The sequence below is a fragment of the Streptopelia decaocto genome (genome assembly GCF_964273445.1).
Source record: "Streptopelia decaocto genome assembly, chromosome: 4".
Taxonomy (NCBI): Eukaryota; Metazoa; Chordata; class Aves; order Columbiformes; family Columbidae; genus Streptopelia; species Streptopelia decaocto.
The window spans coordinates 33,392,371-33,418,060 of NC_138658.1; the positions used below are offsets into that span (position 1 = coordinate 33,392,371).

Consider the following 25,690-nt stretch of genomic DNA (forward strand, 5'->3'; position numbering starts at 1 on the left):
GTTGTTCAGCACTACTGAAGCTTTGGAAAAGTAGCATATATGTCAAGTATTTGCCTTTGCCTCATGATCAATGCCTCAACAATCCTCTGATTTTCACTGGAATTATTTTTAAAATAAGAAGCTACATTTTAGCTTGAGAAATTTCTTTGTGAAGGATCTCACATTTCTACACCTGAATAACCTAGATTTCTGCTATAGTCTGTCTCACACATTTCTTTTGTTTTTAAATAGAAGTGTCAAAGCTGAATAACCACCCATAAATATTGTCAGCTTATTTTTCCACACGGCTACATTTTCACCTCAGTCTTTACATCAAACTGCCACCAAGAACAAGGGGAAATTCCACATACAGAAGATGTTGTGAATAAGGCAGTTATCTGTGAGTTAGTTTCACCTGCTGCCTTCTCCCTGTTGCTGTCATTTGCATGTGCTGGCTTTTCCTGTGCAAAAGTAATCTGAGAAACACTCCATGCAAATTCAGTTGTTTTCATATGCTTAAAAGAGAAGTAGAATAAATGGAACAGAGGGATTTAAAAGATCTGTAGATGTGGTAACTCCTGCAATTGCACTGGAGACTCTAACAAGCATCACAGATTGAATGTTCTACAGGAAGCCGAAATCTGCCTCTTGATTTATTTAAGTTTTGGTTTTGTTACAGAGGTGGTATATACTAACAGCAGCCTAGTATTATTCATTAAGTGCATATTTACTGTGATTAATTAACAACATTAATTTGTCTTAATATCACATGTGCAAGGTCAGTATTTCACAAAACATCTCACCTTTACTTTGCTTCATCGTTTTAGTGGAAAAAAGAAGCCTGTGTTTTTAAGGACAATATAAATTCACATATTTACCATATTTACCTAGCTTTCTTTGTTTTAAATGCATATCTGCTGTATTTTCCAGAAAAAGTATTAGGGAGCAACTAAGTGATAACAGTGAAATTAGTATTCTAATGTACTCGTAGAGCATTTGGTCTCAGAGGATGTGCTGATAGCCTCTGGAACTGTGCTTTGCAAAGGTAAGATCCACTGCTTTTGTGTGCTCAAATCTTGCTTAAAAAAGCAGATTTTGAGAGTGATGGGCTGTGAATAGGCCAATCAGCAAAATAAAAAAAAAATGAAGGTACTAATTTACAATGCACATGGCCAAATCAGCAATTTTGTTTATTTTAAACATGTTTTGTAGCAGAAGCCATCTATAAGCATTTAATCAAAAAGGAAGGTGCCTGCTGGTCCTACCTAGCAGATACTGTGGAAGAGAACAATGGGGAAAGTAGCTGATTTCTCCTTTTCTTCAGAGCTGCTTTCTTTGCTGTGGGCTCTAGTTAAAGTGAAATCAGTAGCTGCATGATGGCTGTGAAAACACCTCTTAAGCCATCTATTCTGGCTGAATACAGCTCTTCAATCAAGATATTTTTCCCTATCATAAAAATTACAGGGACATGACCTCACTGCTGCAGGATAAACCATTTTCACTGATTACAAGTTCCTGTTATTAGCTTCCCATGCATAGTATTTAACTTTTCCAGAATCTCAAATGACTTTAGTTCTGTGTTTACCATCACATACCTACCTGAAAAAAACCCAAAACAAAAAAAGGCAAGGTTATATTTTACTTCCAAAATATGAAAACATGCAAATCAGTATTTCTGTGACAGCAGTCACAGATCTGTTAGGTTTAATCCTTATCCTTCTATAACCAGAAACCTGCTATTGACTTCGACGGGAGTTGTCATGAGTGTGTAACTAGAAATAAACATGAAAGGTAGTTGTCAGTGATTTTTCAGCGCAAAAATGATTTTGTAGACATTGTAAACAGAAGCGTCAGCTGGCACATAGTAAGAAACTCTGCACTTCAAATCTACTAATAAAACACTTCGCTTTCTACAGACCTAATTTTCAAACAGTTCTCTAAGATCTACAGAGTTCAGGGAAACTTTTAGTACTCCATTATTTATAAAACTTGCTGTTCATTATAATTTAAAGCTGTGAGCACAAAGGGAATATTTAACCATATGCGCTGTTATAAAAAAACTACAAACAGTGTTTTAGATTGCTCTACAATACTCTGGTATCTTTGAGAAAACAATAAGGTATTTATGCAAGCTTGTGTGTCAGTTGTGTAATCAAATACTCACATTCAGCTTCGGATTGATGAGTACGTGCATGCACAAGTCTCAGCAAGATAAGTGTCTTTGGAGAAGTAGGAGAATTATTTTATTGTCTCTGAAGATGCTTCACAGTTAATCCACACCATGGTTCTCAAATGAGAAGTTGCTTAATTTGTTACAAATTTGGAAATTTTAGAATCCTAAAATCTGAATCATTAGGTTGGAAAAGACCTTTAAGATCATCAAGTCCAACTGTTAACCTAACACTGCCAAGTCCACCACTAAAGCATGTCTCTAAGTGCCATGTCTACACATCTTTTAAAGACCACCAGGGATGGTGACTCCACCACTTCCCTGGGCAGCCTGTTCCAATGCCTGACAACCCTTTCTGTGACGAAATATTTCCTAATATCCAATCTGAAGCTCCTCTGGTACAACTCGAGGGCATTTCCTTTTGTCTTATGGCTTGTTACTTGAGACTAACACCCTCCATGCTACAACCTCCTTTCAGGTAGTTGTAGACAGCGATAAGGTCTCCCTTCAACCTCCTTTTCTCCAGGCTGTACAGCCCAAGTTCCCTCAGCTGCTCCTCATCAGACTTGTGCTCCAATCCCCTCACCAGCTTCGTTGCCCTTCTCTGAACTCTCTCCAGCACCTCAGTGTCTTTTCTGTAGTGAGGAGCCCAAAACTAAATGCAGGATTCGAGGTGTGGCCTCATGAGTGCCAAGTGCAGTGGCACAATCACTGCCTGAGTCCTGCTGGCCACACTATTCCTGACACAAGCCAGGATGCTGTTGGCCTTTTGGGCCACCCGGGCACACTGCTGGCTCATGTTCTGCTGGCTCATGTTCTGCTGGCTGTCAATCAACACCCCCAGATCCCTCTCTGCCAGGCATCTTTCCAGCCACTCTTCCCCAAGCCTGTAGTGCTGCCTGGGGTTGTTATGACCCAAGTGCAGGACCCAGCACAGCTTAAACAGTTTATTATTTCATTTATTATAGAATATGCAGCTGTCCTGGATGGTAAATATTAGCTAGAGGTTTCGGTGACAAATACTATGAGATAAAAAGTTCCTCGGTTTCACTTTTAATAGTAATCGTAAGTGCAATATTGCTTGCTTTCTTTGCTCTGAAAAATTGTTTTATGAGCTAGATAAAAATCAGATTTTGCAGACATTCGAAGTTAGAGGTCTGCTTAAATGAGTAATGTTATATGCATTTGTATCTGGAAAGAATCAATAAGCACAATTGACAATTACTTCGTATGCTAGAACCACAGCATTTGTCCTTTTGTGGATTCTAATTTACATTCCATTGGCTTCTAGCAAGACTTTGATCTTTACATTTAACTGATGGTAACTGTCATGAACACCACGTCCTCAGGACAAGTTTTGGTTCTTAAAAAGAAGGAGTTCTGAAGACATGCATTTATTTCTTAGCTTTCCTCTTATGATTTACATGAAAGTATTGTACTTTTGTGGACTGCAAATGCAGATTAAATGCTAAATTTAAAATTTATTCTGTCAAAGTGTGAGAATAGTTTCCAGACACTTCGGACTGGTTTTGCTTGTCCTCACTGTAGCACCTCCTCTGTTTCAATTGCTTCCTCATCTGGCTACCCAGATCAGTTGTGGTGTCGTCAGTTCTGTCTGTTCAATATCAGGATTTCTCAAGAAAAAAAAAAAAAAAAGTAATGTATTCTTGTTACATACAGCACGTTCTTTCTGGTGTCTGTGAGGTATGTTTAGCTCTATCTAAGGAAAACGCCTGTGAGCTGTAAACCTCAAAAGCTCCCGCAGTGGAAGGAGGCCCATGTTTTCAGGGGCAGCATCTCCATCGTGAGTTGCTCGGCTGGTGGCACGATGTCTGGGACCAGGGCTGAGGGTGCGAGGATGTCCCACAGCCGAGGGATGCTGTTTCTGCTGTTCCTGCCTGAGCGCGTGATGGGGGGAGCAGAGAATCGGGTGCTACAGTGCTGCCCGCTGGGCTGGCTATGGAGTGTTTGCACAGATCGGCTTTGACTCACAGGAACTGAGAATATTTTTCCCACGCTATCTTCTTCTCAGCATGCCTCCCTGTTATTTGGTCCTAGCGTCAGGAAAATATTTACCCTATGAAAGTACATGTGATACTTAAAATGACAAATATATATTTTATAAGTAACATTTGGGAATCGGTCCTTCCTTTAGCTACATGCCAAAACATGGGTGTAATTAGGGTTCCTTCTGTGCCTTTAATTGAAACCAGAGATGTGGCTGCAATATAACTTTCACATCTGGAATCTGGGCTTCTCTCAGGGCTATATTTGGATCCTGGGTTTTGCTTCAGACCTTGAAATGAGTCAATCACAAAGTCAGTATCTGAAATTCAGTGATACTTTAAAACTAGGGTTTTTCCCTGTCTTCAAGAACACTGGTTTCAATATCAAGGTATAGAGCTTGTTATTACACAAATGCTAATATTTTAAAACAGCAGAAATGTCTGTCTTGTAGTGACCTTAAAATGAGACATAATAGCAGTTTTCTGCTGATTACAATAGGGACAAGATGGAAAATGATGTAACTTATTTTCTTCTCAGAAAACAAAGGTAATTATTTTCTTCATCTCCTGTCTTGGTAGCTGTCTAGTGTTGCAGCAATACAGATCACAATCTATGTGACACGGACCACAGAAGGAACACTTCATTGCGTTTCTCTGTTTTTTTAAAACCCTTCATAATGAAAATAGGTAGCAAGCTGAGGAAATTCCACATTACGTGGGGGCAAAGCATTTCTTGTAAGCAAGGTCTAGATTTTTAGCTTACCCTAAGCAGTCACATAGGACAATCACTGGGATGAGTTACTAAAATGTTTGGACTGTTAAAATAATAATGGATTGCTAGGACTTGTATTATTTTATCATAGTCACTTTACTACCTTGTATGTAGCTTGGTAATCACTGTGGTCCCACTAGATAATTCAGTAAGTGCTGTGGTGTGCTGTGGTATTTCCTTACTACCAAAAATATGCTGTCACTTGCAGAAAGGTTTCAAGCATGCTCAGATATAGATAGCCTCAAACAGCTATATCTGGCAGTAAAGACACTGGAATTGGGTTTGGTCAGCACACAATGGCCATTAGTGCTCTGGAGTGAAAAATGAGAGGGCTACTCTAAAGGGCTCTGGGGTACAGACAGATCAGAACAAGGGATGAATTGTCAGGAAGAAGGGTGGAAGTTTGGGGGAACAAGCAGAAAAGTTAATGCCTGACAAAGCGTATTCGTTTTGAGAGCTGGAGTGGAATCTGAGATTGCTGAATCTGGTAATTTCTTGGGTACCATTAAATTATTGTGAAGTTCTCTGTCAAATATCATGTTTCATCCTGATCTACAGAGATTATAACAACCTTTTCACCAGTTATTGCCTTTGGTCAAGTAAGAAAAACCAGTTCTGTAAAAGAGCCTAGAATCTTTCTGGAGAGAAAAGGTACTACTCTAGGATAAGTAAAGCTAGTATGTACACAGGGGTGGTAATGGTTTAGGATTGAATCGTCACCTATATTAAAGATTTGCTAGAGCTCAAGTCCTTGATTTTGCAATTTTCTTTTCATAAAGTTATATTCTTTATGCAATTAGGTCAGATAAATATTTTAATTACATTTGTGTTGTTGCTGTAGATTTAGGTATCCTATCCCTACTGGGCACTTCACCTAACATGCAAGTTACACGTGATATGGTTTTTAAACTATTCTTATGTGTTATTCTCAGTTAATGCTGAGCTACGTTAGCAAATGTATTTGCTGTGTTAACAACAGGACCAAATTACCGGAAAGAGGTAAATGAGGCATCTTCAAATTTCAGTTGATGGGTTAGTCACTGACATGGGAGGTGCTGGACAACATCTCACTCCTCTTCAGAAGGACACATCTTTTCCAAGATGTCCTCTGTCTAAGCCAACAATTGGCACTTTTCTGTTAGGTATGACTCACTACTACTTAGAAATTTGTAAACAGGTTTGCATGGCTCCTCCAGTTACTTACATCTTGTGCTCTCCAAAGCAGCAATAGACCCAAACAAATTAAGGTTTTGAAAGTGTGTGCACTCTGAACATGTTTAAGTTAACAAAGAAGCAGCCAAAGAAAGCTTATTTATTTGTATAGGATTTAACAAGATTAATAAATACTTCAGCTTCTTAAAATATTAACTTATATATTGGTGCAGACTTGAACAATTTCCTCTGTGTATTTTAGAACCCTCCTTAAAATTCTTGGAAACTGACAGATCACCAGGGCTTTCATTTTGTTACTAAACACAACACTTGAATTAGAAAAAGTGAAGTGCAGATATTGCACTTCAGATTAATAAGATTAAATTATAGAAATTAGTTATTTTCCCTGTGTTTGTCTGCTGACAGGCACAACAGCTGAATCCACCGTCAGCTGCTACTGATAGGGTGATGGGTACTGACCTGCCTTGCTAGAAGCCCGTTGTGTTTTTCTGGTGCATAACAGAAGCAGTTCCTGCCTTGGTCTGTGCAGAGCTCTGCTGACTGGTATGAGGCGAAAACCTGTGATTTCTGAATCCCTCGGAGATCAGAGCTCAAGGGGAATCGCGAGCCTCCATTTTACATAAAGACAAGTCAGAAGTTAACAGCTGCTTCTCCTGAAGCAAGGCCTCCCAGACCACACTGAACTCCTGCAGTTCGCCTAACAAAGTGACGTGGATGATTAAAAATAAAAAAATTATAGCATAATACCATATTCTGTCCTACTCTGAGCAGAGGAATCTGCTCATAACAAGAAAAACATATTTAATGTTGCTTCTAATTTTTGACCCATGTCTATAAAGTAAGATCATAACCCAACTTTAGCTACTGTTAACAAGTGGAATTGCTTAATTCTTATAAATGGCTGCGTTAATATTAGAGAGTTTTACTGTATGATTGATTCATTGCACTGTATTTCATGCCATTGTCAAGAAAATGTTTTAGCAGAGGAAAATATTCAGAAGCAACTAGTACAAATAAGCATGCAGGAAGGCATTTTGGCTGTGAGACAAGTATAGATGTAAATATACAATGAAATGTTTGCACAAAGCATTTTAAATTATTCTGCTTCTATGACTATACTGTGTAAAGTCATCTTAGTTTTTCTGAATGGCACAGTGCCATGTTGCATTCAGGCAGGCATTGAATAAATTGGCTGCTCATAGTTTGATCTCACAGCAGATGATTTAGTTTTAATTTTCAATTTACTTCCCAAGGTAAATATGACAGCAATTAATATGGCAGAGATGGAGAATTCACATTAAACATTGCTGCTCCCCTGAGATGAGCTCTCTCAAAGCATATTTGGAGAGAAATTAAATCCAGAAACTTTTCCCATGTTTCTTATTTTTTTATTATGAGCAGAAAATGTCTTTAAACATTGTGAACAACAAGAGAGCTGGTGTTCCTCAATTTTAAAACACATCTGCAAATGTTTCACTTAACCTGTGATGTGTGCCATCTCCTTTCTCATACCTTTTTAAGGTCCCTTATACTGCTGAAATTCCTTCTGTAAACACTACAATAGCAATTTATTATCTTTTTCCCATCAGACCTTTCAAATGACTGTCTAATTACTGTGTGAGTGAGACAGGTTTTCCTATAACATAATAGACTTTTTTCTGAATTTTACTTATATTACCACATGCAAGCTTGGTGTTTTAATAAAGGAAGACCTAGTATATGCATGGGTTCTTTCAGTATTTGAGTCACGGAATTAGGTTTTCCACTTTGTTTCTTTAAAGATGTGATTCAGGGAGTCTTGTCCTTGCAGAGGTCAGGAAGAGAGTCATGAATTGCTGAGTGTTTGAAAATTGTTATGCCTATTAAGTTGACTTTAAACTGCAATATATGTTATCAAAGACCCATCCAACTTTTTTTCTGGGAAAACAAGAACTTCAGGATACTGAGCAAATAGTTCTGCAGGAAGCTTTCTTTAGGAACTCTATCATCATTACTTGGAATTTAAAGATCTGTACATTAATGATATTGGTTTTGTACAACAGTGTTATTACTAGAAACATCGTGGATCTCCACTTTCCTGCAAATCAATAATGATTTTGTCATAAATAGCAATTGGCAGGAGCCCAAGGTCATGTTCAGAGCAAGGAAACAGATTCCAGTCCCTGCCAGGGGAGGAAAAGGCTGAATGTGGGTGTCCTGCAGCCCAAAGGATGGCGGGCTGCATTGCAAAAAGCAGGTGCAGACCCAGTAGCTGCATGTCCAGCAGCTTTGTTGACTCAGGGACCTTCACATCTGTGCCCACTTTGCCCCTGAATAAGTCCTGGCCCATGACCATCTAGGACCGCTCCTTCCCACCTGGCAGCCTCTGGAGACTTCAGGTTTTCCAGGTGTAAAAGAATGACATTGCTTCCTTCACAGACCTGATTCTACCTGCTTGGGTATTTTTCCTACCACATCAAATGTAATTTAAGTACAATACAGTATGATAGCATGGAAGTGAACCCTCAAATAATTCCAAATTATTGTCCTCCAGAAACAGAGAAGTAGTTTCAGCAGCAGGAAAAAAAAAGAACCAACACCAAAACTACTGGTAATTGCTGAAGGTCATCCACTTCCTTTGTTCTTGGTTAGTGCAAATGCAGTAAATATTTGCTGGTATCTAGTTTAGCCATTAATTCAGTCTGACATTCTTCACAGAGAGACAGACATTTGGTTTTGTTTGTTTGTTTGTTTTTAATAGCAGCACATATAGGTGCAGTATTACATTCACTGGAAGATGTTTTAAATGTTTTATTATATTTTTTTTCACAAAAATATATTTGAGGTTTTTTTCTTCCAAAATGCTAGTATACTTGGTTTAAAAAGTTCTAGTAGTGTTATTTTATAAATTCGAGTTTTATCTTGAAATGTAAGGCCCAGATTCAGCAAAGGACATGAGTATATGTGTAATATCCATCAAAGCCACAATTTTTTTTTATCCTTTGAAAATTATGCCTGTATACATTTATGCTACTGTTTTTCTTAACAATTTCTTTCAGTACTGTCACTATTTAATTGCAGGGCGACAATAAACCATGGCAGATGCTTTGTTAATCCATTTCCTTTCCTCCCCTCACCATTCCCCCCTCCCTACTAAAGAAAGGCAATAGGAGGGCAAAGAGAGGCAAAGAGAGAGAGGACTTGCAAGCTGGAAAAAGTTAAAAATGTTTTACCAATGCTACTAATAAAATAGAGAAAATAATACAAAATAAACAAAAGCAGTCTTGAATTTCCCGGCTCTGCACTGCTCCAGCAGCCGCAGGGCAGGCACCCAGAAGTCCTGGGTTGGACACCACAGCAAACCGGAACTGGATTCAAGGATGCAGGATCTGTCACCAGGCCTCAGGTCACAGGAACGGCAGACAGGGTCCTCTCCAGATTCTGGCCACAGTTGAAGAGAGCGTGAGACCCTCATGATCTCCCACGTTTATATGATGTATGACATGGATGGGATGGAATACTTAATTGGTCAGTTTTTGTCACCTGTTCCGTTCACCCCTCCTTGCAAATACAGGGTGTGCATTCTTATCAGCGACATTGCATTCCATTGCTATGTCTGGAAAAACATGTATCCAACTTCAGAAAAGTGCAGTTACTTAGAAGAACTTAGCTGAAAGGAAAATTCACTGAAAGAGAAACTGGTCTCATTTTTAACAAAACCAGGACAAGTACACAGATCAGTCTTACTTCAGAAAACATGGTTCTTTTCTGCTTTTCTTTTTTAGTGAAGTAATACATAGTTACATAATGGCTCCTGAATAAAAATACTTTTACATATATATATATATATATATATATATATATATATATATATATATATATATATATATATATATAAAACGATGATTACATTACGAAGTATTATGTGTATTTATATATTGAGAATGTGGTTCTGGCTTGGATTTTTTCGTTGCCTCATTTGCTACACAATGGTATTTAACTAAAAAAAAATAAAGCATTACTGATGTACATGCAGTAGACACAAATGAGTTCTATGTAAAATCTCAAATCAGAAATATGGAATGTCATGCAAACATTCTTCAGCCACTTGTTCTTAGCACTGTGTTTATTGATTCTTAATGCTTTAATAATATTGATAGATGTCCCCCGGAAGCTGGCCTGACACCATCATTATTACAGCATACTTTAAAAGGGCCTTTCCTGCCAAATGTATTTTTTCAGCAGCACAGAATCACAGCAGGTGCAGCCAAAGCAGGTTCTGCCTATTCCTCCTCTCCTCCGTGCCACTTGTGCTGGGTCTGCAGCCCCCTCTGCCACGCCATTCATTCCAGCTGTTTCAAAGGAAGCAGCTGATAACCTGTACCAGGGAATTAGTTATTTTTAACCCTGGTACAGTTGCTGTGTGACTCTAAAAGCCCTTCTGGTGTCTCAGGGGCAGAAATAAGCAGTGTGGTGTGCAGGCTGATTAAAGCCATAGTGCCTCTGAAATAAATTGTCATTGTACTGTATCTCCAGAGAGACAAGTGTGATACTTCAGCTGCTTTCAGAGTCGCCAAAAGCTCTCAAGGATTACCTTGTTGGAGTATTGTATGAGGATGAGAGGATCTGTTTCAATGAGATCCAGTCAATAGAAAATGAAGCCCTTAAGGGAAGAGCTTTTTTTCACAATAAGTCTTACTGAAATAACGAACAGGGAACAATTACTAACATTAAAATTTCAGCCCCCTTTTTAATGTGTTATTTGAAAGATACCACCTTCGAAAACATAAAAATCCCTCAGTGTTTCCAAGCAACTACATCAGCTATGTGGTCATATGGCCAGGATGCCAGTGGCTTTTCCACGAGGTGCTGACCTTTGGTCTTGGATGGTTTGCTGTTCCAAAAGTGCAAGTACTAACTTCAGTCATACATTTCTCTGTCATAAAAAGGATATCTTGGACATCAAGTAAATCGTGATTTAATTATCCCTAACAAATCAGTATCATTGTGCCGCATCAGGTGGTTTTTAGTTGCTGCTTATGAAGAATTAAACCTTTTTATAATTTTATAATAAACCTTATTATGAGGTTTATAATAAACCTTATTATAATTTTTCTCTCTATTCTTTCAGAAACCTCATCCATCAATGTGACCAAAGATATATCAGATAAAACGACTCCTCTGCCTTAATCTCTAGAGCCCCAGTTCAGCCAAGAACTTAACCATGCACGCAGCTTTAATTACCTGAAGCACTGAAGTCAGGAGGGATTGCATGCTTAAAATGGCACATGAGTCTAAGTGATCTCCTGAGAAAGATCCTAGAGAAGCCATTATTTTAATGCACATATGATCAGACTGTCACGTCACAGGAATTTGAAAGAGAACATAAATGCTTTTAATTTTTTTTCATTTCTTTTTGTTTTGTAGGGGCACACATTTGTTCCTGTGGTGATTTATAGCTACCAATAATCTTCCACAGTGGTTGCCTTTTCTGCTATTCTGGCATCTTCTGCTCTTGTTAGTAAACAGAACTATTAAACACAAAGCCAAGTACTGTTAATCTGAAGAGAGACACTTTGTACAGTATGTTCTGTACAAAACTGAAAGACTTGAAGATCACAGGGGAATGTCCTTTTTCCTTACTGCCTCAAAGTCCCATTACCGAGGACCATGACAAGGACTGCACAGAAAACAACTCTAGAGCTGCTTTGCCCATCTGCAAAGAAGTCCATGAAAAAGATGCTCATGGAAATATTCCACAAAGGAAAACAAGCAGAAGTAGAGTGTACCTGCACACATTAACTGAAAGCATCTGCAAACTACTCTTTCCTGAGGTAAATAGATACTGCATAATAATAATAATAATTTAATAGCATTTAATGATAAATATTAAAAAAAGTATTTTATACACTCCTTTAGGTGTAAGCCTTTCAAAAGTTGCTTTCACATTAAAGGTTGTGTTCTTATGTAGTTCTGCATAGTTTATATCCTCATTTCATCCTCTTCCATTCCTTCTGGATACAATTTTGCCACAATCAGTTTTGCATATTTTAACACCATCCCTTATTTCACTATATTTTTGCCTTGTATTTGTAACATTCCATTGATAGTTTTAATTGTTCCTTTTAAATCCATGTATTTCTGTAGCAATTTTTTAATGTAGAGTTACAGTTAGAGAAACTGTCTCATTACCTAATTATGTAAATTATGTGCTCACCTCATCACTTCACCTAACTGAATCTGTACTGCTATGTGCATTAGTCATTATCACAGAGAAATCAAAATGGCTGTTTTCACCTGTTGTGATGCTAATCTCTTTGCCATACTATTTTTAAAAACATTACTGTCTGTGTTTGCCACAAAGGTATTCTCATGTCTGCTCAACTCAACTGAAAACAGGTACAGTGCATCCACAGGGATTTGCTTGAGTGGAGATGAATACCATGGTTTGTCTCTGTAAAAGGAACATGGAAAATGCAGCTCCATAAAATTCAACACTTGGGCTTGCCTCAAAGTCTGTGGAAAGTGTGAAGTAACTGACTGGTATTTATTTGGACTACAAATGGCAACTGGCCAACTCTGTATACTCAATTACAATTCTATTACTTGACATTCAGTGTATCCTACTAAATGTGCTGAAGTTTTGTTAGAACTATTTGCCAATCTGTTTTTGCAAATCTTCATCTATTACCCTTTCATTAAACCTACATTACCAATTTTTGGTAGACCCTTTTTTACCTCTGCTGCACTTAGAGAAGTCATCCCTTTAAACTGATCTTTAAATGTATAAAGGAAAGAACTTTTAACTCAAGAATGAACTGGCAAAGCAGCCTTTCTATGGAGTCATGATTGCTGTATTTCTCTTCTAGTATATAGTTGTGGGTGAGACTTTTAATGAAATAATTGGTATTTTTTAGTTTAAAGAATAATATAAATGTATGCAGTTGCCTATTATATAATCACAATAGGCTATTTCATCAGCTGGGTCAAAAGCTTGGTAAGGTCAAGGATATTATGACCACATACCTGAGGAGCTGCTGAAGTTCAAGGTTATTGTCATTGCTACTTACTGTTATTCAAGTCATATGCTTTGGAACTTTGTCCCCGCACAGTAGTCTGTTCTCATGCTGATTTGGGGTCAAGACCTAAGCATCTTCCCAATCCCAGTTATCTTCCATAGAAGGATTTTGCTTATTTAAAAACGTATTTTTAATTGCTTAGATACTTTATAGTGCCTTACTTAACCATCATCAACTAACATCATCTTCTTTCCAATTGGAAACTCCAAAACAGGAGATCACATCATGACCCCGATTGATTCATGAACATAGTCAGTTGTGCATGGGACTCCAGGACACAGTGACTCCAGAATAACTGTTCATTAAATTTGAGATATAATGCAGTGCATGTGATTGTTTTATTTGCTTCTTTGGGTGTTTACAGAAATATAGAGAATATTACTTGGATATAAGTAATGAATTGCATGGCATTCCACTTACTCTACCAGTTTACACACAGATGTAATTTACATCTTGTTCATATATGTGGTAGAAGAGTTGTTCAATTTAGATTTTTGCTTGGAAACTGTTTCCAGAATATGTTCCCTTTCTTCCACACGGTATTTTCTTTGCATGTCCAAACTTTCCTTTTGAAAATACAAAAAGTAAACAATGCAGTAGAAATAGCTAGTTTCTGAAAAGCAAAGAAAAACCAGACCACGGCAAACGTCACAGCCAAATTCTCTCATGGTATTATAGCACTTTTCTATGACCCTGTCTCTATGCGGAGTTTGGGTTTTGAATGATCAGATACTATGTACATAAAACAGCTTTGCTGGCCCCAACAGCTTGAAATATGCATGTTTGGAAAGTGTTGTATCTGTTCCAATTAGGAACTACAGGAAGGATATGGAACCATGTGATTGAGATAAATTAAGGTAAATCTTCATGATACTCTAAAAGGGTCTTTTATGACAGAATCTTTTTACAAAGGTTATTTACAGTGACTAGATTTTCATCTGGCAGATATTTGAGTTTGAAGCATACATAGCTGAAATTCTTTTTATAGAAATATAAAATAAATGGTTTTAACATTGTCTGGAAATGCTATAATCTTGAAAACAGAAAAGAAGGTGATCTGGAGCACAGAATGTTATCTTGATCTTTTATAGCTGCATTTGAAACTCTGTCACCTTTTGCCATTTCAACCTTGAAACTTCTGAAAATTGCCCTGAAAAAAAAAATTTACTCTTAATATTCCAATAAAAGTTACTAGCTAGAAGAGCCAGTTTTAACTGTCTTGCTGTGGGCACATTGCAGAATATAACTGGCTTTTTTTGTGACATATTTTAAAGTGAAAAGATTTTTTTCTACATTTTGCATGTATGGTAGGGTGTTTTTTGGGGGGGGGAATGTCTAATAATAGAAAGTTGGAATAGTTACCCTTATGTCTTAGCAGCACTGTCTTTATTGCTGTATGACAACTTAGAGGTAAAGCATATCACTATATTTAACGTGCACAACCACTGGCGCACATCAGCTAAGGGGCTTAATTACAGTGGTACTGGAGCCGAAGACATCAACATAAAGTAGCCTCCAAACACGGAAATGACATGCTGTTTCTAACAACTATACCATCTTGAAAAAAGCCGTTAGTTCCAATGACAGTGAAGTAATTATTTTCTGTGTAAAAATATTACTGATAATTATATGTTCAGCAATGACATTTTAATCAACATACCGTTTTTTCCTCCCCAGTTTGAAAGACTAAATCTTGCACTTCAGAGAACACTTGCAAAACACAGAATAAAAGAAACAAGGTATGCATGCATAATGGGTTTGCAGCTAACTTCATGGCAAAAGTGTTTTGCAGGCAGCTCATAGAGACTGGGGTGGTGGCTGGGAATCAGGACTTCCGGAACCTGTTTTCAATTATCTTGTCAAATTGGTGTGTAACATTTCATGTAATGTAAGTTAATAATGATTTTGTTTATTTTAAAATATTCACAAATATTTTAATCACTCACAAAGTTAACTTCATGGTCAAATTTAGCCATTTGTGCAGGGAAACAGGCAAGGACTTTGTTTAAAATAAGCAAGTGTTTCAGAGGAAGTCAGAGACTACGCAGGCATAGATGGAAATGTAGATATGGTTGTATATGGATCAAGCCCAGTGTTTCTAAGATTCCAGGAAAAGAATTTGAAATGCAAACAATTTGTATTATTAAAAGAAAAAAGGCTTCTGATACAACAAGGAATCATACACTACAGATCCTGACACTCATGTGTTTACTGGGCTCCCTTGGTTTCTGGTTGCTGTTTCTGAGGAACTCATCATAGTACTAATCCAATATTAATCATTTGAGCCTTGTAGGGATTAGAGAATTTCTTAGTGTCTCATTATACATTGAAGATTCAATGTATGGAATGCATCTGAAAAAGCAAGCCCTCAGTTTAGATCTCCTTTCAAAAGTGGAGAAGAATAATGAAGTTGGAAACTACATTATCGCTCACCTTGAGAAGGTTAATTACAATGTATGTTTTAAATTATACTTGATATTCTTAAAACACTTCATATGCATTGACTGAACCAAAGATAGCTGGTCAGATGTGCTTTGCAATTGCCGACTGCCTTATTGATGTGAATATTTTCCCACTCTTTAATTTTGTGTTGCTTCCTGCAGTATTAGTTTGAAACAAAAAATTATTATGCTATTCTTAATGCAAATGTAAACCAAATCTAAATGTCTGTATTGCTCTTGCATATAAACATATCTAAGGTATTTCAAGTGAAGAAATTTAGAAAGTCTGCACCATTATTGGTTATAGGGAGGTTAGTCTAAGCTGCATGTCCTCATCATTTTTGGGTCTGACATTCAGGTTGACGTTTATTGACCTCAGAGAAGTCAGAGGTCTGCAGTTTTGTGTCACAGAATCTGGATTACTACCAACAAACAAGTAATTTTGAAGTTAACAGTTGTTATTGGTATGTCCTCTCAAAACAGACATACTTTCTCACCTCTTTTGAGTTGAATCTAATGTAATTCCACTAAATGCTTGAATATAAATTCCAATTCTATTTTACAATATGTTACAAAATATAGCTATGGCTTCAAGCAAAAAAACTGAACCAAACAAAAACCAGGACTGCTGCAACCTAGGAGTTTTTAATTGGTGATAGTCTATAGCATTTGTCCTCAATCATAATCAGAACTGAGACCACTAAAACTGTAATTTATCACTAATACGCAGGAAAATCTAAGATCCTACCAAGACTCTTTTTTCAATTAATGAAAAACTGCCTATTTGATCAGCAGAAATTGGTCTGTACACATTGAAGGCAGTGTAGGTGACTTCTGCTTCTTACTATTTTTAGCATGTTTATCTTGATTTTTCAGTGGTTTTATTTATATTTTTATCATCTTTACAGAAAAACTGAGGATAGAGAAGATTTTGAAAAAATAATCAGTGATCATGCTAATGCAGCAGGTAATGTAAGCTTGTTTAATAATACGTATATATAAATACATAGATTAAATGTAAGTTTCGTATATAAAGTAATATATGTATATATAAGTTAGGCTAGTTATAAAGAAATAATTTTCTCTGTGTAAGTGATGCTGACAACACAGAGCCTAAAGGTGATCTCTGCAACTGACAGTGCAGAGTGTCAAAATTTGAGCTAAAGGGCTGAGTTTATCAAGTCCGAGCTGTCATAGAATCATGCACCCCTCAGATCAAACATCTAGAGAGACTTGTAACACACATTCAGTAATAAATTACAGTTTTATACTCATGAAAAACCGTTTGATCCTTTTCATCTTCTGAAGGACTATAGTCCATCGGAAGAGAACTGCTGTAATTTGCAATACAGAACTTTGTGGCTACATCCGTAATAGTAAATTAACATTTCCAGGATCTGAATGTGGTCTTCTGTGCACTTAAATTGTTACGCTGGTCCTGGCACACAGTTGGCCTGTGACAGATAACATTTTTCCAAATGATTCCCAGTAACAGTTGGGGAGTTGAAACATCCCCAATAGTCAGTCTGCATGCAGTTATCCTGTTAAAATGAATTCACTAGCAAAGATCTGAGCTTTTCTGTGCCAATTGGCCTCAGTACCGTGGAATACTCCTAGGGTCATTTAAATTATTGTATCAGGTATAGTACTTATATCTTTTTCATTCTTATTTTAATTTTTTAAATTCTTGTTTTATTTCTTTATATCAAGCTAAGGGAATCAGGTTAAACTCTGTGCCAAAACCTACATGGATTTTGTCTACATCTCTAAAAAGAACACTGGATGTTGGATCTTTCCAAACCGCAACTTATTGTCTCCCTGTTTTCCAGGCACCACAAGTTTGTCTTTTGTTACAGCAGGACTCCTAAATGGAGGACCCTCAGGTGTCAGTGCTGGATCAGGGAAGGATATTGCTAATTATTTGATTTGGTCTAGTGTGAAAAAGATGAAGGTTAGCCTGTGATTCAGCATGATGCATGCAGCTCTGACTAAAATGTGATTCCATGCAGGTGTTCCTGTGGAGTCTTTACGGGAATCCCTTGGTGAAGAGCTATTCAAAATATGCTATGAAGAGGATGAACACATATTAGGGGTTATTGGAGGAACCCTTAAGGACTTCTTGAACAGTTTCACTACTCTGCTGAAGCAGAGTGGCCACAGCCAGGAAGCAGGAAAAAAGGACAGACTTGAAGATGCCTCCATATTATGCCTGGAGAAAGATCAGGACTTCTTAAATGTGTATTATTTCTTTCCTAAGAAAATCACGAGTCTTATTCTGTCCGGTATTATTAAAGCAGCAGCTCATATTTTGTATGAAACTGAGGTGGAAGTGATGCTCATGCCTCCTTGTTTCCATAATGACTGCACTGAGTTTGCTAATCAGCCTTATTTGCTGTATTCTATACAAGTCAAAAGTGCAAAACCTTCCTTATCTCCATGTAAACCACAGTCTTCACTTGTGATTCCTGCCTCTATGTTCTGTAAGACTTTCCCATTTCATTTTATGTTTGACAAGGATATGTCAGTTCTTCAAATTGGAAATGGGATAAGAAGACTTTTGACCAGGAGAGAATTTCAAGCTAAGCCAAATTTTGAAGAGTATTTTGAAATTCTTACCCCCAAAGTAAGCTGCACTTTTAGTGGAATAATGACCATGCTAAATATGCAGTTTACTGTACGAGTCAGAAGATGGGATAATACTGATATGAAATCATCCATGGTAAGAGACTTTTTATAGCTATTATTTCTGTGAGGAAATTGTTTTCCTAAGACAGTTAAAATAGCCACAAAACATGGTGCATTTTGCATTGTCTACCTCTCAACATCTAATAGAACTGAACAGTAATGATTTATTGAGGGCACTCTAATGTAATTCAGATTCTGAAGCCAATATTCATTCAAAACTCTGCTTTAGGACTTTAGCACAAGTAAAATCCTACTGTTAATTTGATATTTAAAAAAAAAATCAAAAAACAACACAATATTGAGATAAACTCAATAAATTAAGACAAAGCCAATGACATGCCATGCTGCTCAGAATAAGGGCATCTCCAACACAAAGACAAGGGCAGGGAAAGCTTTGCTAAAGTGTCCCTCAGTCATCTGGAAACAGCAGCTCTAGGATTTGGGGAATGAAGCAGACATTTCCTGTGCTCATTCAGCCTTTGGTATCTTTGGTATTTTGGTATCTTTGATATTCTGATGTTTTCATCGGATACAGTTGCCAAATGTGTCAGTTTCAGCTGATGGCATTTCTCACTATCTTTGCTGAAGCTGGGTCTGTGGCAGATGACCTAGGTCAGTAAAAAACATCAAATATTCAATGACTGCTTTTATTCATCACGGGCCCCAGCTGAATTCCAGCTTATATATGCCTGAGCCCTCCAGGATGAATTAGCGGTTCAGACTCAACACTCCAAGAACTTAAATGAAGAACAGCGATAAAGGTTACACCCTTTGAAGAGGGAAAAAATGTAGCACTGATTAGCTGATTCATCTCAGATCCGTTTCTGCACTAGGCAAGAGTTCAGTGATTACAGGGGATGGTAGACTCTGCTTTGCTTTTGCATGTACTTACATATGCAAATGTCTATTAGCAAGTAACAGATTTTCTTCAAAGAATGGTCTTTCAAAGCAATGTTAAGAGGAGCTCTGCAGCACCTTGCACATTACACTGCTGGATATAGAAGGGACATAAAAACACTTTACACAAAATATTTCACCTTTTTAGATCATTAAAATGGGATATTTCTGCCATTTATGTCTTTAATTTTAAGTTGCAGGGAGTACTGAACATCCTATGATAAAATTGAAGCAGATATTCTCACTTTATCTTACAAAGTGGTGCATGACCTAAACACTAGAGTTATTAGCAGAAATTCATAGGCCACTGTAGTCAGTGACATTTTATTAACAGATGAAAATGCATAGAATTCTTTTTGTTTTTCTTTTCTTCCTAAGCTAAAACTGATGCTAATAATCAAAAATAATTAAGTGTTTATCCTTAAGTTGTCGTCTAACTTTTGTACCAGAAGGCTCAAGCAGAGTAAACTTATTAGATGGCTTTATGATTTAGCACCCCATGTTTTCTCTTAAGCAGCTAAATGAAAATGTAAGGACTATGGACATGTCTGATTTTCCTACCTTTCAGCAAAACGTATTTCCTCTAAAACTTCTTGCTTCTGAACCATGCATGTTTTGCATCAATTCTTGTTTCTTTAACTGTTGCAGGTAATGGATCTTAAAGGCCAAATGATTTATATCTTTGAGTCCAGTGCCATCCTGTTCTTGGGATCTCCTTGTGTGGATAGACTGGAAGATTTCACAGGACGTGGACTGTACCTCTCAGATATTCCCATTCACAATGCATTGAGAGATGTTGTTCTGATAGGAGAGCAGGCCCGAGCTCAGGATGGACTGAAGAAGAGGTTAGGAAAACTAAAAGCAACCCTTGAGCAAGCCCATCAAGCACTTGAAGAAGAAAAGAAGAAGACCGTAGATCTTTTGTTTTCCATTTTTCCTGGAGAGGTTGCTCAGCAGCTGTGGCAGGGACAAGTTGTGCAAGCCAAGAAATTTCATAATGTCACAATGCTTTTCTCTGACATTGTTGGATTCACTGCCATCTGTTCCCAATGCTCACCTATGCAGGTTATCACCATGCTTAATGAGCTTTATACTCGCTTTGATTACCAATGTGGAGAGCTAGATGTCTACAAGGTACAAAATTTATTGCATTTCTGTGGGGTTCTGGTGCAGGAAAATAAATGAAGACTAAATGGGACAGAGGATAATAGAAGTCAAAAAATTATTTTGCCCTAAACTTTCATTTTAAGAACAACATATTAAGATAAATCACAAAACAAACAAACAAAAATCAACATAATCAGCTGTTCATGCAACCATGAGAGAAATGCACCAAAACTTAAGAGCTAATTGAAAAAATTGATTTCAATGACAATGCTATGAATCTGGAATAAATAGGTGTTTAATGTAGCTATGGGTGCCTGACAGCAGGTGAGCAAGGAAAAGTATTTTAGCATCATGCCAAGCAGTAAATTCAAGTTGTACAGTTTTTCCTTTTGAATGATACTGCAGAGTTTAGCCCAGGACTTCAATAACTGAGCAGGACAAATAAGACTTAGTCAATATATAGGTGCAATTCTTGGTGAAATCACAGACTGTTCTTTTTTATGTCAAACTGCCTAACAGTAAGGCCTGTAACAAATATGCCTGTTTTAGGTTGAGACTATTGGAGATGCCTACTGTGTCGCTGGAGGTTTACACAAAGAAAGTGAAACACATGCTGTTCAAATAGCATTGATGGCCCTGAAGATGATGGAGCTGTCAGATGAGGTGGTGTCTCCCCATGGAGAGCCTATCAAGGTCATATATTTTATTGCATTTTACATGGCTAAAGTGGCATTTTTGTTTTAGTTGCTTTTGGGGTTTTTGTCTCAAGGAAATTTCACATAATTGTATTAACTCAGAGAAGCTGGAGATTCAAATATGTGCAGCTGGAGAACAGTTCTATGAATGAGAGTTTTGTGAAGAGGTAAAGATGAAATAGAGATCTGAAAATCAATCCAAAATACTTGAATGCAATGAAATCAGTAGGTATGCACTGCAGTTTTTGTCTCAGTAGCACTAAATTTGTCAGTGGCATGGAATATTGTTATTGTTTTTTAATGAGGAGACTAATCCTGTCTCAAAATCAGTCCCAGTGAGAACATCTAAATCTTTTTAGGTAACAGGTATAAATATGATTTATCAAAGACGTGTTCTGATTGCAGTAATCCACACATCCTTAAAGGATTCTGTTGCTGTTCTTGTTTTATAGTCAGATTCTGAACCACTACCATAAGACGATGGTGTTAATGCTGTCAATGCAATTCTAAGATTCAGTGGTAGTTATATTTATGGCTTCCTTTTGATGAGGACTGACACATGTACTGAATTTTTCATGTAGGTTTACCTCTCACTGAGGGAAAAGAAAAAGCCTGCATGCATGACAAACGATGTGGGCCCTCTGCTAAGTTCAAATGCCCTGGAATGGGGCTCTATTATTTTTAAAACAGGTGTCTCTGTTCACGATGTCTTTCACTTGTGCGTTTTTAACATTTATCTGTTCCTTTGTTCCTTTAGAAAACTTCAGGCTTCTTTGATTGTAGATTAAGGAGTGTTTGTGTTCCAAGACAGAGAAAATGGTTATTAAGAGGACTACATTTCACATTTATCACAGAGAACAGCAGTATTATATTGTAAATAGATGTTGTTCTCTTTGTATTCACAATATCAAATTAAATTACACTTTAAAAATCTGGAAACACCTTGACAATATTATAACATGTTTATAATTTCCACACAAATGCTACCTCTATGATTTTGAATGAGGAATGCTACTACATTTTTAAAAGTATTATTAAAATAGGGATAAAAAATTGCAGAAACTTCTTAGAAGAAAACTGAATTTTCCTGCTTTTAATGAAAGCATTCATCTATTTTAATGAAATGTTCATGAAAGCACTGGCTGTTTTGCAAAGCAGCAAACATGTCACACACCCTACTGTCATTTTCTATATGAATTGTCAAAGAAAAAAGCATGACTGCAAACTGCATATTTAAAATTAGACTTTTATTTTGATGTACATAATTCAACCATCTTTGCTGCGTGGGTGGATTTTGCTTTTGTTGCAGGGTTTTCTGCTTTTCCACCCAACGTTAGAAATTGTGGCTTCTTCATAATGAGATTATATTCTCTAGGTACGTACAGAGTAGCACACATAGTAGATATGCAAGCTTTCCGATATCATGCCAGAGTGCTACTCGGAAGAAAATGTCTATGTATGTATAATGCACATAAGAGAAAGCACACATGCCAAAGAAAAAGGAACACAGAATGCAGCACCAGCTAAGCAAAACTCAGAAATCTCAGTATGAGTTATGAAGAAGAAGTATCAAAATGTGTCAATTGCTGTATTAATTATCTGTACTCTGGGCTTGGGATTTACTCTATGTGCAACCTTGTCAATAGAGTTTAGTTGGAACTACAGCATATGTAGATTGTCTTCGCTGTTCCTTAAGAGTTGTCCTCTGACCTTAACAGCAAAGCAAGGACTATTCATTAACTGTTACCAGTCTAACCACATTGTGTCACATAATTCCTCCCAGGAAAGTATCCAAGTGTCATAGTAACTTCTGCTGATGTTTCAGATTAATTTACTGCTGCAGAGTCCAGTGTTACCATAGTCATATCAGATGAAGATCCACTTACTATAAATGCAAAGCAAGGTAAACTTCAGCTGGTTTGCTCTCCACGAGCAGTGATGACAATACGGATATTTTAAGGAAACTGTACTAACTCAGTTTATATTAGTAGGTCATTATTTCTTTCTTTTTCTTTCTTTTTTTTTTTTAATAGAGGAATAATTTATAAAACTGACTTTAACCATTAATTTATACCTAATAATGCTGTTTTCTGTCTTTTATTTAAAGATGCGTATTGGCCTTCATTCTGGATCTGTCTTTGCTGGAGTTGTTGGGGTTAAAATGCCTCGTTATTGCCTTTTTGGAAATAATGTAACCCTTGCCAATAAGTTTGAATCTTGCAGTGTACCTAGGAAAATAAATGTCAGCCCAACAACTTACAGGTACAGTGCCTCATATCTGTAAAATGTCCACCTGAAGTAGTTACTGTAGTAGTTCATTATCCTCCAGTTTGTTTTTTTTTTTCCCTCTGAAATTCTGCTGTTTGTTTTCCTTTTTCTCTTTTTATCTGATTGCTCACGAATGCATCATGGTTATTTTTAGTCAGAATGCAACGAGCAGCAGCAAGAAAAAGGGTAGAAACAGAAAAGCTGATATTTATTTTCAGATGTCACATTTGGGACAATTTTGCTTCTTACCTTGCGGCTATACACCTCCTGCTTTTTTTTATTTTTTTATTTTATTTTTTTTAACTTCTTCTCTAATACAGTTGGCTCCTCTTTGAGCTGTGTGGCTTTCAGTATGAACTGGATGCCAGACTGGCTGCAGGTGCCCTTCAAGGTAACAACCTAACTGAAGAATTGTGAAACATCACCCTACACACCCTTATTCTCTTTTGCTTCGGGAAGATGAATGAATAGGTTGCAATGAATCAACCACACCAGTGTTAAGTTGTACAGGTCTTGATCCCAACTCAGTTTAAACCTTTTAGTATGGAACTTAGGCTGTACTGTTTATCCACTCAAATCAGGCATTTTTAGTAATGTGTACTATGTGATTATGTGTGCTCTCCCATGTGAAATACAGTGTCTTTGTCCTCCCAATCTCATACTCTCTTATTGTTATCTCTTTAATATTGCTTAGAAGTAACCTTGCAACATGTTCATGGCCAAGTAATAGCATCTTATAGGTGCCAGGCAAAATAATAGGAAACCGTTTTGAATTTGAAGGTAACAGCAGTCTACAGCTGAACTCCAGGTCCAAGTCTGGATTTTATACCACTGACCTGATAGAGACGATTGTTTCTTCTAGAAATTCTCCCTATAGATTAGCAACCTGTGTTTCAGATATAGAAGACCACTGGGTTTATTGGACCCATGTGTGAAAAAAAACAGAATTATTAGAATATTAGAATTGGTAAAAGGATCTGAATAGTTTAGTTAACAAGCTTTTCAGTATTTACTTAGTTGAAACATTAATTGTAGTGCCAGTTTCATGTGCAAATCTGAGACAGCTTTCAGTACTAAATAATTTTTGAAAATATTTACAACAAACATAGCACCTACATGCAGAACATTGACAAAATAAAAAAAGAGAAGCAGTACTCCTGTTCATGCTGGTGCACAAGTTAATAGGTTATCAGGGTTACCAAATAAACAGTATTATTTTATATTTTCAGTAAATAACATATAAATACTAAATTAGATTCTGCCCGGCTACATTCTGCTCTGCTGTACATGAAGAATTATCACATGTCTGCACTTGTAGTAACAACCAGTGACTGATTCATTTTTAATCAAGATGATTCATTTTTGTTCTAGGTTGTTAAAGGAGTATCCAGGTTTTGTTTTCACACCTCGCTCAAGAGAAGAACTTCCACCAAATTTTCCAAGTGATATCCCTGGAATTTGCTATTTTCTGGATGCTTATATTCAAGGAACAAACTCACAGACTTGGTTTCAAAAGAGAGATTTGGGAGATGGCAATGCCAATTTTTTCGGTGAGGAAACAGGAATAGACTAAATTGTACATTCACAAGTGTATAAAATAAATTTATAAATATTTTGATTTTTTTTGTATAAATTGAAAATTTTTAAACATGTATGAAACATGAAAGCACTTTAGATTGTGATCACCTGAAAGCCAGTATTAAAATTTCAGGAAGTATGTCACTGACTACTTTTTATTTTTCCTTTGTGTAAGAAACATAGTCACTAAAATAATATTGCAACTTCACTGTTGAAAATGCTACTAAAGACTACATTTTCCCTGTGGTAATTTGTAAGTGCTATGTAACAACCTTCTCAGTTCTCTCTGTGCTGAGAATTCTAGATGTTGTACATGCAATGTGTCAGGAAATGCAATGTGCCAGTGATGCAGCCACATGCAGTGTTGTGAGCTGGTGCTTACCAATGACTATTAAAAATCTTTTTTCTTAGTGATTCCATAAGAAAATATCCATTAAAATATTGTCATTGTTATCACATACTCCTTCCAAGTGCATCATTTGGGCCACATCCTAGAAGCTGCTGACCATCTTCTAACACTGACTGGAGTCCATGTGTTGAAGGTGCTCAGCATCTTCTGGATCAGGCTGCTGATTGTAGCTAATACACATAGCAGAGTTTGCTGCTTACTGTTTCATGAACTTTGCGTGTATAAAATGAATATAGATTAAAACACTGTATAATCACAATCTGAAGTCTCTGTAATGATCAAATAATATTTTAGTTCTTGGGTTTTTTAAAATACAAGAAATAATAATACCCACTTGCTATTATGTATTAAGGCAATAAATGTTTTCTTTTTGTTGTCAATTACATTTGAAATGTTTTAAAAGAAGTGTAATAAAACATGCTTTGGAGTGTTTGCTTAGAAAGGAAATTCCA

General features: G+C 36.8%; 1 protein-coding gene across 4 annotated transcripts in view; it reads left to right on the forward strand.

Annotated features, from left to right (window-relative positions):
• The window catches only part of GUCY1A1 (guanylate cyclase 1 soluble subunit alpha 1), a 37,324-nt gene extending 11,706 nt beyond the window's left edge, over positions 1–25,618 (forward strand). For 2 of the 4 annotated variants that reach the window (XM_082050488.1, XM_082050489.1), the window contains exons 2-9: positions 11,507–11,913; positions 14,836–14,897; positions 16,508–16,566; positions 17,609–18,318; positions 19,830–20,315; positions 20,838–20,981; positions 23,091–23,245; positions 24,623–25,618. In XM_082050488.1, coding sequence (XP_081906614.1) covers positions 11,665–11,913; positions 14,836–14,897; positions 16,508–16,566; positions 17,609–18,318; positions 19,830–20,315; positions 20,838–20,981; positions 23,091–23,245; positions 24,623–24,824 — 2,067 coding nt within the window. In that variant the 5' untranslated portion in view covers positions 11,507–11,664 and the 3' untranslated portion in view covers positions 24,825–25,618. Of the gene's footprint in view, positions 1–11,506; positions 11,914–14,835; positions 14,898–16,507; positions 16,567–17,608; positions 18,319–19,829; positions 20,316–20,837; positions 20,982–22,808; positions 22,887–23,090; positions 23,246–24,622 lie in introns of those variants that run through there. The other 2 variants (XM_082050491.1, XM_082050490.1) reach the window with 2 other exon arrangements.
• Positions 25,619–25,690: the final 72 nt, after the last annotated feature.